The following is a 15,401-nucleotide window of genomic DNA, read 5'->3' as shown; positions in this document are numbered from 1 at the left end:
GCGTTCTACAAGGAGATCAAGGGGATGAAGGTGAGAGATCTTCCGGGCCATCTGAAGCCGAAGCTCACGTGGGATCACATCAAGAAGACGACCGACCAGGCGGTGGACCGCTACATCGAGAAGTACATCGAGACCAGCTCCGTCGAGCCCCTCTTCCACGTCTGCATCGGCGGCATGATCTTCTCGTACCTCGTCGCCCTTCCCGAGGAGCGCCGCCACCTCGAGCACCAGCAGAAGCACGCCGCCGGCGGCCATTGATTTCTGATCTTATGCTCCCAGGTTCGCTCGACATCCTAGCCTCTGTCCTCGTGCCTAACATGATCTTTGATCAAATTTTCATCTGTCAGTGATAAATCTTTGGTATACATCGTTCTTCCATTTTAATTTATCTGTGTTCTTGTGGTTTGGATTTGAGGCTTAGATCAATCTCAAAGGGGTAAACTTTAGCTACGATGTAAATAGATTTTTCAGGAATAGATAATGATGTTTCTGATAAATTTTATGATTAGTATTGCATCGCTAACATGTTTAGTTGATCTAAGGTATCTTTGATTGTGTTTGTGATCTCGCACTTTCGTTTAAGGTCAAGTCAACGATTCCTGTTGCATCTTGAACACGGATAAAATATTATACAAATTCCATGAAAAAGCAAATATTGCATCAAAGGATGCATTTCTGCATGTACGTTGAATATGTTAAGCAGTAAGAATCCCTAAAAATATAGGGATGAAAGTAATGTGGAAAAACCTTAGGGCGCAGTAAGAAATGCTTTCTGTGGATTACTGTTGGTATCTTGCAAATTTAGGTTCTTATGTACGAAGACAAACCAAATCCTGATCACTAATATCTATAGTTGATTGGTAGACAACATATATTTGAACCCCATGTACAATAAAGTGCAAAAAAATGGTTACTTCTGTCCTCAAAAAGGTGTGGGGAGCATATTCTGTCAGGAGAGCACTGTTGGTTTATGTATTCAATGTGTTAAATCAGGGATGAGGGTGAAATTTTGGGCAAAGACACAAAAGGGATGCTTAGAAATAAAAATGTAAAAAGGAATAAGGAGCTCCTCTCCTTGATTTTTTTTTTTCCCCCACATATATAGCTCTAAGCAGTCTGCCATTTATACCGAGGAATGATGATATGCTTAGAGCTTTTTTCATCTACAATCATCAACTTGTTGAAATGTATGAGTTCCTACCCATGGTGGATGACTTAACTATTTACACGTTAAGAGGTTAATTTAAATTTTTCATAAATCTGACTCAAATAGTCATGACAGGCTTGTTAGTCATAATGATGGATAATAAATAGAAATGTTTTTTCATACATTTTGTGCTTTTTGATTTAGTTTTTAAGGACTACTTGATGGACGATAATACTAAGATCTGTTTAAATAACTGCTTTCTTAAACCAATAATCTATCGAAGAATTTATTGCATATGAAACAGGAAAACTGCTTAACAAATTAATGAGCTAGGAGATGGTCACAATAAAAATAAGATGAAGAAAGACACTTTATTTCTTGATCTCTTAATAGAAAACTATGTTGTTTTAAATAAATTCTACAATGTAAAGTGTGTAAAGAAGATTATCTTTTTGATCCTAATTCATGGACGATAATGCCTATCGTATCACGTTGACAACTGATTGGCATGTGCTAGGATGGTAATTATTTTCAAATAGTATTTTTTAAATATGTATATGTATACATACATACGTACGTATGTATGTTTGTGTTTCAGCTTTAGAAGCTCCAATATTTTGAGTGTCACAAAGTTCAAATGTGGAGTAGAAACTAAATGATTAGTTGGAAATTTCATGAAGTTAATCAATAATGGCCTCTTTTTTAATCTAAATTTTAAAGTAAAGACTTATCATTTATTCAACATGAATTCAATAAATTGTGGTATTTGAAATGCTGAGATGTTGTAAATAGGAAACCAAGATAAGAGAATGAACTATGAAGTGTACAAAAAAATTAACCTAGATCAACAGACCATTTAAGTGGGGTTGCTCTGACCTGTAAGAAGGCTTGAGGAATAGGAGGGAAATTGCAACATAACATGGAAGGGATTGAATGAAGTATTTGATAAGATCAATGAACCCAGCAGTGACAGATGTGCACAGAATAATTGGAAGAAGACTTGTTGCCTATGATGTTCGAACCAACTTTGCTTCTTCACTGAACATGTTACTTAATTTTCTAATTAGAATATTTGTAAAATTAGATGATCTACCCATTTCTTGATAAATATTTCAATTTTATTCCGAATGGATTGATTATGATATCCAAAATTTTTAATATTGCTGCGAAGCATTTGAACATTCTCTCTCTCTGGAACGATATTTGTTGAAATTGTAAGTTTGCTGTTGGTGAAACACCAGACTTCCGAACGTCATATAGCTTCCATTGGCAAAGATACTACGTGCATTTTTATTTATTTCCATACCAACATGTGCATCTTGGAATCCTTCTTCTAATTCCGTTTGTTGACCAAAGATGTGCACATGATAATATACATGCCATTGTATGTTTTCTTATGTAGCAGCTATATCTGCCCCAATGTGTATGCGATCAACCATGTTTTATGTTCCCAAATTCTATGAAGATCAAGCATTGAGTACAAGATGACTTTTTACAGCCATGAAAATCATTCAGGGTCATGCTAATCTTCTTTGTGCAATTACAATTTTATCGGATGCCTTGGGAGACTTCATCTCCATTCTCTAATTTTGTTTAGTGGTGTATATTTAAGGAGGATTATGCAGCTTAGTTGATAATGTTTAGATTGAACCTGACTCAAATGACCTTTCTTCTTTCTTCTTCTCAGGAATGGAGAGCTTTTCTGTGGTTGGTCTGTGATGGATCTCTTATGCTGTCATCCCAAGACGGTCATCAAAACTATGCCTTTCGGTGTTTTGTTTTCATGGGCTGCACAAATAAATTGAGTTTACTGTGGATTGTGATTTTCTTTCCAGTTTCTAATTGATCAATTGTGATCTTTTCAATTTGTAATGGAGCGCTTCCTAAAATGCCCAATGCAGACATGTTATGATTAATGATTTGCGTGGCAACATGTTGCACCATCATCAATGCTCGTTCTGATTGGTCGCTTTTCTTCCAGGTACCTGTTATAAGCATGCAAGGAAGTGTATGATGATCGTGTTGTTCAACAGCTTTATATGTCTACCAATCAAAGAACAGATTCTCTGTCCGTTGAAACTTGTGATGTGAGGGCTAAGCCTAAAGTCGCAGTCAAAGAAAGGACCGTATGTCGAGTTCCCGAAGCAATTGAAACCTTGCATGGTAACAAAAAAACCTGCTATGCCTTCACCAATCCATATCCTTTTTGCTTTGTGGCTTGCATGTTACATATTCAAGCATCACCAAATTTGACACGTACCCAGTCTTCGTATAAAACACAAAAATTGAAAACCATTTATATTTATTCTAGAATAGCCAATATAAAAATAAAAGGTGAATGCTTCACCACCGTTCCCAGCTAGGTTCTAGTTAGGTTCATGCCTTTAGTCCAAATTTTCAGATGATGTCAGCCATCAAACTGTAATATATTGGTAGCTTCTTTTAGCAGCTCAAAGTGCATAAATCTTAGTGTTAGCGTATGAGATTGATAGATCAAGATGTGATCGCATGGGTGATAATGTTTAAAGGAAAAAGAAAATTAAAAAAAAAAAAAAAAAAAACAGGAAGCATCAAAGTCATTAGACAGACAACAAGGGGCGGTCGAACACACATTGACGATATTGATGGATGGGAATGTTACCGTACAACACCTTAAGACACATCAATAAAACAGCATACAGCTAGAAAGATACAACAAAAGCTCCGTGAAAACTAGATGACTCTCTCTAAACCGATACAAGATAGTGGGAGAAGTACTAGCTCAGCTAAGTTACACAAAAAAAGATATGAAGGAACAAGAGGTTCGATTGGAATTAAGATTACAAGAAGCATCACAGCTTAAATGAGTCATTTCCACGGCATGTTAGACAAGCCCTGTTGGTTGCTGTTATTGCAGGTGCCTGTGCTCTGGTTCAATGGGCTTCCAGGCCCGCCGGAGGATTCACTCAGTGTGCCTCGTGACGGTGGACTGTTGGCACCCGTTGTCCCACCAGGGGCAAGCTTTCCAGGAGCCGACGCAGGATCTGAAGGAGTCATCTGCTTCGGCTCTTTCTTCCCATCAGCTATAAAACTGCCCACCACAACCTGCCAAGAACGATCCATCAATTGCTTTCACCGAGAGTGAAAAACTTTATGGGGGTCGTCTCGTGAAATAAAAGTTTCTATGAAAAGCTGAGAAACGATCATATGGTTCCTTCAATTTATTACAACCTTACATATGCCGTGACATAGGCCCCTCCAGCATTATGTTTCTTTAAACCCCCATGGACGGTAAGTTTCCCATGTACAACCTTGTTGTTTTAGTGCATTAGGTAGGCTAATGTAGCATTACAACATCATAAGATACTTTCTGGCCAAATGAAAAAGGAAGCATTTGATCCAAGGATGGTTTTGTGAATGAAGATGGAGGAATTTAAGGTCTCATTTTTCTTTTTTAATTCAGGCATGGTGATATCATCAATTGGTTAATGGATAACTTGGGCATGATTCCTTTGAAATTTCATTCTAGCATGCCATATAAAATATGCATAGCTCAGCAAAGAAAATGAAAATCAGAATATCCACAACGAATGATATATTGAAACAAATGTGCTTTGAGAGATGTCTTCTGGTTATCATGATGAGAGACCAGATAACGAATTATTATCTCCCAATGTCTGTCTGGTAAAACCGAACCTAGTTATTCATTAAAAGTATTAATAGCTTAAAAACTCTAAGCAGTAGCATCTAGAGGTGCAGAGTAGACGTTAACTGCAATACAGTTTGCATTAGGGTCATGAGAACGACATAACAACATGCAAAATAATGTGTTATGAAGCATGCTTAATTCACAGAAAATATTAGCTCATTAACCAAAAATTCATGCTAAAGGATGATACGCTATGAGCTCAGTTCCACATCAGTAAATAGCGAGACAAACCTGGACCGGGGATGCTGCTGTTAATAGGCCTGCCACTCCACCACCTAAAACACGGCCATCCGGGCCTGCCAGCGAAACACTCAGACCACCTGTTCGACTACGCTGACCGCCACTCTCTGACAGCAAAAATGAACCAGATAGTGACAATATCTCAAATCGGCCCTGCATATGGAATTTTTAGAAAAATAAAAGCAATTAAGCCACCTCTAAAATTGATAACAAAAAAAAAAAAAAAAAATCCATAGAATAAATTCAGGAAATACAAGTTCAAGTTTCCTTTTCAAATTATATGGGGGGAAAAGTCATTGGTATCCTGTATGTTGAAAAGGAACATGTGAACATCATTATTGAATTGTTACAACATCTAAAGCATGCACAACTCACTATAGAAGTGCAATGCTGTTACAAGAGATGCATGAATATCATCTAAATACCAGCGTAGTTAAACAGCAATTAGCAGGTTCCTGAGTCCCTGAATGCATCAGTTTAACAGCAGAATGGAAAAAGAGCAGCTTGAATTCAAGAATATAATAATATATAAGCTTATATTTGGTACCACAATCACTGAAAGTAATTGATTGTCAATTAGTCACAGTTACAAACCTCATAAGTTACTGTTCCACCAGAAGTTGCTGCCTGACGAAGAGTCACGTTAGATATAGCACCATTTGCTGAAAGGATGCAAACTGCACGTGGTCCATGCTGAGAAAATGACATGATCTTAGACGACACATCCTGAAAATAAAAACAGAATAGCTATAAGCGGTTGGATGTTGAGGGGCCTGGTTATAGGGGACCGCTTTTGGATTTCTTGAAACAAACTTTTTGTTGGTGCAGGAAGAAAAAAATACAGGCATGGTCCAGAAAAATAATCTACACGCATAAAAAAGTTATTTAAAAAAAAAAGAGAGATCAAATCTAATAGAATACTTTACAAATATGTAGAAATGCTGCTAATTGCAACTTCAGCCCCAGTGGAAAAATATTAGCATTAATCAAAAATTTTGATTGCATAGGGAGTATCAGATGTAATAAGTTTTTCTTAGGGAAAAAAAGAAATGATGCTGGAGTTCTGCTCTCCAATTGGTGGAAAAAGCAACAAAATGTCTACCATCATGTCTGATAATATAATTAGTGAATTACATATGGAAAAGCATCCAGCATATCGGTATTCTCCTTACTCCAAAAATCGTAGCAGATTACATGAACCACCATTACAGTTGACAGTATACCAATTCCAGGAACACCAGCTCTTGACTAGACAAACAATCCATAAGGAAAATTCATTTGCCATGGTATATCAACAGGATGTGATTCCATAACTTTGATTTGTTAACCATAACAAGTACAATATTTTTTTGCTATTGGGAAGCAATAACACAATTGTATGAAAAAAGATAAAAGTGAAACCAGCTGGTTCACCTCCTCCACATAAGGTGATCCAAGAAAGCATAATATATGCAAATTCTAATGCAGGACAGATACACCTAAAATCATTTCCCTGTCAAGGAAACCCCCTTTTTGATCTATAAGAAGGTAGAAAACATAACAAAGATACACTGAAGAAACAAGCAGTCAGAAATTTCTATTCCAACCAACAAAGATGGTCTTTCAGATTGAAAGTTAAAACTTAAAGAAAACACAGAAAATTTCATTGACACATTAAAGTAACCTGCACAAATCTAGAGCAATGGCAGAATATTAAGGAATTCTGTACATCTAACTTGTCTCGGACTTCCTTGTCTCCCAAGAGGAGAACAAAGTTTTTCTGAAAAAAAATTCATCTAAAACCATTTTTTCCTTCCAGAAAGCTCCTAATGTTTTCCATCAACAAACCCCAAAAGAAGGTATCTTCAAAATAAAGCAAGGATATAAAAAGGACAATCACCATGTATAGCGATCCAAATGGACCTTAAGGCCTAAACACACATTAGCCATGGTAAAGAGGCTACTGATAACTTGAAGTAATCTGGGTATCCTGGAAGTGGCAAGAAAGTCAAAATTAGGTACCAAAACAGAATTCGTCATGGATAACTTCTTAATAAATAGTACAGTAATAATGACTGACTGGCAAAATTCCATTTGTATCCCCACCATAAAATTGCTTTTAAATAAAACATTTCTGCAACCTTAGCCATCAAAAATTTCTTGACCAATTAATCATACTTCAACTCCTACACCTATGCCCATGCAAAACTTAAAAGATGTAGCTCACAAAACACGAAAAAAGTAAAACTACAGCACATTTGCCTAATGAAATAACCAAACAAAACAAAACTATGAATTAAAGAGACAAGAAAAATCACTATAACCAGAAAACTATTTATACAATAGGTAATGGTGCCAAATAGAATCAGAGGCATGATAAAACCATCTTATTCTTAAGCCTCCAACCATTTTGATATTGAATTTGAAGGCAAAAAGATAAAACTGTATAAAAGGAAGCATCAAGAGGAAGGTTCACCTACAAGTTAAATGAAAATGGTCAAGAACAAAACTGAGCAGAAGGAACTTTAGGGCCTCCAAGCATTCACAGATATAGCAATTATATGGTTAAGATAACTGTAAAGACATTCCCATGGAAGGAAAAGTAACTGCTGAGATGCATCAGCACAAAAACACAGTTTAACCAGCAGACTTATCCCATCGGTTAAGATTAGCATTGCGTATCAAATTACGACAGGTTAAATTTTGAAAATTTATGACCATTCTCAGTTTAAAACCAATCCTCTGTTGGCGGTAAATCTCTGGTTATGGCAATTTCAGATAAAAGATGGGCATCATACAACTTCAAACAAAATGACGCATGTGCCCGTAAACCTGGATGATCAGTTACATTAATGCAAACTGCCTTGTTATAGCAATGTCTAAGTCTCAGCACCCAATAAGCTCCATCATGATTCTCCTAAAATAAGAAATCATTCACACCATAAGAGAAGAGAGCAAGGTTGATTAGAATGCATTCATTCTAAGTGGTACAATAATAAATATATTCTAAGGATACTGCATGACTGTATCAAGTCATTAAAAGTTTAAAACCATTAACTAAAGTTACTAAACAATTGTCCAGACGTATAATGAGCAACCACTCAAACTTCAAAATGAAGGTACAGAAATTGTATATTGAGCCGTCACTAATTTGAAACAATGATTTAGATAATGCATTTCTTAGGAGCCAACAGTAGACAGACAAGTGACAAATTATACACTGATGACTCATAAGCTCAAAAAAAAAAAAAATCTCTTTCCTTATGAAAATTACATCAGCATAGTAGCTATAAAGAAAAAAATGATGGACATGATATTATCCACAGAGCACCAGGTCAAAGACGTCCAAGAAAAAAAAAAAAAAAAAAAAAAAAAAAAAAACCTCAGGTAAAGGGAAAAAATTATTGTAAATGTATTTTGCACATGTAAACGAATATCAAAATCCAGACAAAGAAATCAATACCTCTCCCGCTTTCACTGTAATTACATGAGGTGTAAATCCAATCCCTGCCGATCCTGTAAATGATTGATGAATCTTAGCATCCATTCATCTTTATAAGCCAAGAAAGTCAATTAAAATTAAAACTTACATTATTAACATGTTCAGTAATCAAACATGTAGACACAAACACAAATAACAAGAATCTGCAAAGAGGAATCTCTAATCTAGGACTAAGGCAACTAACTGAGAAAGTAGAAACTTATCACCAATGCAAGTTTTAGCAGAAGTAAATGCAATTGAAATGAAAGAATCAGTAAATCTGACAAATCATCAACATCACATAAAACAAAGAAACCATATGCAAACGTTCAGAATTTAAACCATGCCATTTGTTGGATAGAAGGTATTTACTGTTCCACCTATAGCTGGACTATGCATAACCACAGTGTACCTAATCGTGCATTATTAACAACTTAAACTGAGAACAACTCCATGCATTTCAACATCGAATCAATCATTCCTCAAAATTCAATAATTATGCTAACATGAAGAAGGGCATAATGGTAATTTAGCCACATTGCATTCCCTTCCTGTCAGATCTACCAGAACACTCAAGTCCCCCCAACATAGACCAAACAGCCTTTCTTTATCCTTTTGACAGAGTAATCACTCCTCCCACACCCATCAAACCCCAGTTTTTCTGTCAGATCCCAAACAAGTAGAGCCCAGATCACCAAAATAAGAACTCTACTACATCAAAAATTCCAGAAAACCTGATGGAGACATAAAATTCCATGGCAAAACAAACCCAATAGGCAACAAAAGGAGACATTTTGAGATTACCCAGAGCAGCCATCTGCTGCTTCTTGCCAGAGCCAGGCGGCCGGCCTCTTGCTTTCTTCATGGCCTCCGCCGAGGCCGATGACGCCAGGTTCCCTGCCCCAGTAGAGGAATGAGTGAACCCTCCTGAACCAGGGGAGACTGCTGCAGTTGGAGATGTAGTGGTCAATGCGAGAGCCATGGTACCATCAGGCCCGTACTTCCTCGGCCGCCCTCGCTTCCGTTTCATCGGCTCTCCCATGTTGATGTTCAGGCCATGTGGTGGGATCGCCGCTGGCGAGGGTCCATCGCCGCCTCCGGTGCTCCCTCCTCCTCCTCCTCCTCCTGCTGCTGTTCCTCCTCCTCCTCCTCCTTGATAAGGTTGAGGCGGAGGAGAGCTAGTGGTGATCGGCTTGTAGATCGCCGTTCCGTCTGGAGTGTAGGCCAATCGCATGCTCTGCATCGATGGCTGGGACTGGACAGGACTTTTCTGCATACCTACGTTAAACGATTCCCTCCCAGACATGATTCCAGTCTCAGATCTTACTTCCATTCACCCAAAAGGAAACTTTAAACACCGTTATCTGAGATTCGAGCTCAATCGCAGCCCCAACACCAAGAATTCCAGTTAAAATCTAGTAGAAACACACTCCAGTCCTCTTTTTCAGTAGAAGAAATTTTTTTCACGAAAGACTTGAATTTTGCTCTGTTCCCGCGACCAACAACAAGATCAGGAAAGAAAACAGTACAAAGATCCGATTTTTACCAAGAGCATCTCCTTTACAAGCTCCAGAACTCTAACAGTAAGGAAGAATTCTCAGAAACCATAAACCCTAGGCTCCGAAATCAGCTCATTAACTCCAAATTACAGCAGCAGCAAGACATAATTTACAGTACAAATAACCAGGTGGAAAACAAAAGCAAGATACTAACAGAAAATCCTAAAACCCTAACCTTAATACGATATTAAAAAAAACGGCAGCAGTAAAAATAACCCTACCCTTATCAAGATGCAGCAAATAAACCCTAGAAATTACGTGCCCCGGCCACCAGTCCCTTCCCAAAATTCCTTTTTTTTTCCGAATTTCACCGGTAAATTCCCGAAATCCGCGAGAAAAGCCGGGAAATACGGAAAAATCAGGGAAAACAAACGAGAAAGCTGCGGTTTTTTGGTAAGAAAAAACGCACAAAAACTCTAACCCCTGGTCGGAGCGCCTCTAAAAGCCCTCACACCCCGCGAAGACAAAATGGAGGAATTCCAAGCCCTCATATTTCTCCCTCCCCTCCTGTGATTTTTTTCCCCTTTTTAAATTTCTCACAAACCCTAACAAGGGGGGGTCTTTTAAAAAAAATTGGGAAAAAAAGTCCAGGTAAAGCAGGCCGAAATTGCTGTCGCATAAAATAATATAAAATACGGGATTAAATGCCATTAACCTCGACCCCCCGACAACTTCTTTTATTACCTTTTACTCCCCTCCTTCTTGCGAATTTTTCTTCTTTTATTACCTTTTACCCCCCGTAGTTTTCTTCGTTTATCACCTTTTACTCCCCGCCCTCTTGCGTAATTTTACCTTTCGTACGCCGTATTCCCTGTCCTCTTAATCCATTTTATCGTCGCTTCCAATTAAAAGACTGCTGCTTTCCATAAAAGAATTAGCCAATTATTATGCATGACGTCAGCCCTCCAGCAAAATTATGTCATAATCCACAAGCCTTTCCATTTTAACAAAACTCAACATTTATTGATTTTATTGTCATAAAAAATGAGTCAAATGTTAAACGATAGCACGCTATCTTTTGTTTCTACGGATATATTTCCAAATACTCACCGTATTTTTAGTTATTAAATTAAAATTTTACCAAAAAATATTTTACCGGTAAAAATACATAACTATAATTATTAGATTTACATATGATGACGGTATTCCCATGCTTTCTGGATATAAGATATAATTTAATCTATTTTTATTACAAAATTTATGTACCGTAAATTCCATATTTCACCTTAAGTATTGAGCAAAGCTTTTAATATTTTTCTTATTCTCCTGAACTCTGAAGCAATTCAGCTCCGGGTACCTACACAAATAATGCTTTAAAAATTTGGATAATGAAATACTTTTATCGAGCACTAAGATTAATTTGGTGGCCGAAGTTAGAACATTTAATATAAAAGAAATTACAACTTGTAGTTCTTGATGGATGGAAGTTTCTTGTTTTATACTTAGTTTAAGTCTTGGCCTTTTCAGACGTGACATTATACCATTGAGAAGAGCTTTATCATATAAAGAAGCAAATACTAATTGTTTAATCCATTTAAAGGGATAAGTATGAAGTTTTAAGGATCATGACCACACTTTTCAGAGAAAAAGCTTAGGGAATCTTTTAAGTAGCTGAGAAAAAGACGAGAGTTGATGGACGGACTTTAACAAGACCTTAGAATTGAATTATTGTAGAAAAGAAGTGTGAAAAAATTCAGAACCTTATCTTGACTTTAGGCGCCTTTTTTATTAAATGTCCAAAAGGCTAGCGAGCGCCTGCGCGTTAGGTATCAAAACCATAGCGTTGGGTTGAAAAAGTGGGGCTCGTACAAGGGAACAAAGACAAATACTCCATGTGACCTCCTCTCATCTCATTTCACCTTTCTTTCTTCCGTGCAGTCTGCACATAACCCAACTCTCCCCCTTGACCCAAAAAAAAAAAAACCCAACTCTCCCTTACCTTTTTCCTCATAATTTTATTATTATTATTTTTTTAATATAAATAAATTATTATATTATCTTAATATGAGTGCAATCCAAAGAATCAAAACATCCCCGTAGCTTTAAGTGAAAACATGCTGGAAGAAACTATTGCCTATATTATGTGCACCAATATGATTTTGCATGCAGCCAATCATAACCATTGATTTTAATGATGATATATCAAAATATATACTTGATAAATAATACTTGTAGGAACCGATGGCTATTATTAGTTATGTAAATAATCACATGATGCATGCGGTGCGGTAATAATTTTTTTCATATTAGATCTTTACTCAAAACGATGTACTAAGAGGCCTAGATATTGGATTTTGTGAAAGCAGTGCAAGAAAAAAAAAAATTGTAAATATTTTATTTTATTGAAATAATAGGATGGAAGCAAGAATCTATCTTTATTTAGGTAAATGATTGGTTACATGAGGTAACTAATTGGTTGGCTCATGAGTAGTATCTGGGGTGACTTGCAAGCAATTTATTTTATTTTTTTATCAAAAAAAAAAAACTTATCTTTATTTGATGGTGCGGCATATAACTTTTGTAGGTAACTCACCTTTTCTCCTAGTGTTACAAGTGGGGTAAAGTAGAACGTACCAGTCTGGACCATTTTTTTTTTTACTTTCAGAACTGGATGCATGTTAAAACTCTTAAACACATAGGTCCACCATGGGATAGGATTCAGAAATGTAAGATCCTCTCTGACCAAATCGTTTGGACTTGGACAAACCTGACATCCAATTTATAGTTAAAGATCAAGTTCTTAAGACTTCATCTGGATGGATTTTGTACGAGTCGCTGGAGCTGAAACTTTATAGATCCTAATTTATTTTAGGTTCCATGACCTCAGATGACCTTTTCGTTTGAGGGAATTGTATTAGCTACGAAAGGTCCCTACAAAATTGACTTCACATTGGGAGTTGGTACCAACGATTTAGGTTTGTGTTCTCCCCCCACACATGTCAACAAAATTTCTGTCCATTCTAATTCTTCAGCGGAAAAAGGATAAAAAGGAAGAAAGAATGAGACACTACAATGACATCGTTGCTATTTTTTTGGAAAAAAATGGAAATGGAGTTTTTATTTTTTTTATTTTTTTAGATTTCTGATAATAAAAATATATTTGATTTATTTTTTAAATAAATTATTAAAATTCTCTTGAGGTTTATATTTATTATGTTTACACATAATAGTTTGTAAAACCTATACATATACTCAATTAAATTAATTGTATTAGTTAAACCATTTACCTTATATAAAAAGTCAAAATTATCCCGAGTGGAAAGAAGGATATACGTATATTTTTTTTATCTTTAAGTATCTCTTATATAACTTAAGATTATTTTGGTTATTTTTATTTTTTTTGACAATGTTTGGGTCCTATTAAAATTAATGGTTTGACAAAAATGCTTGATCAAAATATTGGCTAAAGATAAATCTCAAGAGGATAAACATAGATTTTTTAAATCATTGGATGCATGTATAATTTACTCTTAATTTTAAGAGGATTTTGTAATTTATTTTTTTTTCCTGAATAATGAGAGAACCTATGGTGGAGGAGTGTGAGGAGGGAGAGGGGCTAGGAGGGGCAATTGGAGAGAGGAATGAAGCAAAAGTTGGGGAGGGTAGTGGTGAAGGAGGGTGAGGAGGAGATGGTGAGGGCGAAGAGGGGGTTGAATATAGAAAAAGAGTCAAGGGCCATCTAGGAGATGAGAGAATGGAGAGAAGGTGATAAGGAAAAGAGTTGGTCAGCCATGGTGAAGTAGATGAGGGAGTTCTAGCGATAAAAAAATTATTATTTGAAGAGAGGAGAAGATAGTTCTAGCGTCTAGAGAAGGGAGGTCTAGGTCTTCGTTGGAGAAGGAGCTCATATAGAATAGTAAAGTCAAAGGTGTTAGGATGGGAAGGAGAAATCATGAGGAGATGACCTACTTAAAACAAAGAAAATTAAAATAAAAATTACTCACTTTCGATTTTATCAAAATCAATGAAAGTTTTTCTTAAAAAAATAAAAACAAAACTGCCAAACATATTTTCTCCATCCGATTTCGTGTTTTTGTTTAAATGAAAGAGAAATAAGGTGCCAAATAGGGCCTGAACAAGATTTTTCTTTCTTTCTTTTAAACAAACAAGATTTCCCCTTGGAGTTGTCCTGTTTACTTGTCTAGGTTCGAGAGCTATGGGAGTATTTCGGACCAGCTATTAGATTGCTTGAAGCTACGGCAACATCAAGGCAAACAAACCTTTTTTTTTTTTCTAACGATAAAAGTGACAACTAAATTAGTAAATACATCATCAACATTCTTCTTTTAAAGACAAATTCTAGGATGTAATTTGGACCGAGTTCATACATCTTTGATACAACTATAATTAAAATTAAATCAAGTCAATAAAAACTTAGGCTGGATAGGCCAACTTAGATTCAACTTTGGGTGACCTGGTCCAACATGAACGTTTATTAGAGATCTATAGTAAAGCCTATAACTAGATTACTATGGGCTTAATGGTATTTTTGTAGGCTTTAACTCAGGTGCCTATTTATATCTAAAACTTAATTGATCATGGGCCCAGCGATAGTAAATGGTCAAAAACATAAGACCTATCAAAATTTGATTAATTATTTGTATATGGCACTTGAAGGAATTATGCTTCGCCACTTATCACTCATACAACAAGCTATATGTAGAAAGTTAATAACTGAAACTAACTTCCTAAATGAAGTTATTGGGATACAATGGAGTTATTTATGTGAATAACCAAGGGCAACCATCAAGAAGAGAATTAGCAAGAAAACCACTAGGAGAGGGTAGTTTTACTAGAAATAACTACCAATCTTGCATAATAAGAAAGGAAGAGGCTGCATACACAGACATGTATTATATTGATACCAGACAAAACTTCTATGCCTCTCTTATATACCATGAGAGCATCCAAAGGATTCTGCATCCATGTCTATAGTTCTCCAATTCGAGATCGCAATCCATCCTGAAGAAGATTGGCTGACCATCAAGAAAATTCAGCATCCCAAACCTTTATCGCTTTATCCCATTTTTCTAACATAATGGCCATTCTACTTTGAGTCCTTGACGAAAGTAGTGTATTTAACTATATTTCTTCTATATAATCAATATTCTTATCGTTGTTTCTCCTTTTGTGGGTTATTACCTTTCTTTCGTGCTTTCTCTTTACAATATTTATATCATGTCAGAAAGTTTTAGTCCTTCTGCCAGGCACCGAAGCTAAATATAGAAATTTGTTTACATATAGGCATTATGAACCACATAAACCATCTAAATCCTATGCTCGCACTTCCTGGGAATCAGATGGAGC

The 15,401-nt window shown here is 36.2% G+C and overlaps 2 protein-coding genes across 2 annotated transcripts; one reads left to right on the top strand and one right to left on the bottom strand.

Moving 5' to 3' along the window:
- On the top strand, positions 1 to 3,063 carry LOC105052845 (uncharacterized; the record flags this gene model as incomplete). The annotated part of the gene is given in 2 exon segments (XM_010933801.4): positions 1 to 279; positions 2,835 to 3,063. A coding segment is annotated over 1 exon segment (258 nt), but the record flags the coding sequence as incomplete, so codon positions are not given.
- Positions 3,064 to 3,733: 670 nt separating this feature from the next.
- On the bottom strand, positions 3,734 to 10,655 carry LOC105052846 (AT-hook motif nuclear-localized protein 10). Its single transcript, XM_010933803.4, has 5 exons — positions 9,340 to 10,655; positions 8,518 to 8,570; positions 5,670 to 5,801; positions 5,067 to 5,228; positions 3,734 to 4,231 (listed from the first exon to the last, which is right to left on the bottom strand). Exons 1-5 carry the CDS (start codon positions 9,866 to 9,868, stop codon positions 3,995 to 3,997), a joined length of 1,113 nt encoding a protein of 370 aa, XP_010932105.2. The 5' UTR covers positions 9,869 to 10,655; the 3' UTR covers positions 3,734 to 3,994.
- Between the last annotated feature and the right edge of the window lie 4,746 nt (positions 10,656 to 15,401).

Source organism: Elaeis guineensis, chromosome 10, assembly GCF_000442705.2.
Source record: "Elaeis guineensis isolate ETL-2024a chromosome 10, EG11, whole genome shotgun sequence".
In the NCBI taxonomy this organism is placed as follows: domain Eukaryota; kingdom Viridiplantae; phylum Streptophyta; class Magnoliopsida; order Arecales; family Arecaceae; genus Elaeis; species Elaeis guineensis.
Note: the sequence above shows the minus strand (reverse complement) of the source record. Positions and strands in the feature narration are given on the sequence as shown.

Bases quoted from the DNA above. Each gene is read 5' to 3' on its own strand.
- LOC105052846 (XM_010933803.4), bottom strand. From the start codon at position 9,868: ATGGAAGTAAGATCTGAGACTGGAATCATGTCTGGGAGGGAATCGTTT. The intron at 8,571-9,339 runs GTAATCTCAAAA...AATCATTTACAG, and splicing joins GCAGCAGATGGCTGCTCTGG to GATCGGCAGGGATTGGATTT. The intron at 5,802-8,517 runs GTATTGATTTCT...TTTTATTTTCAG, and splicing joins TTACAGTGAAAGCGGGAGAG to GATGTGTCGTCTAAGATCAT.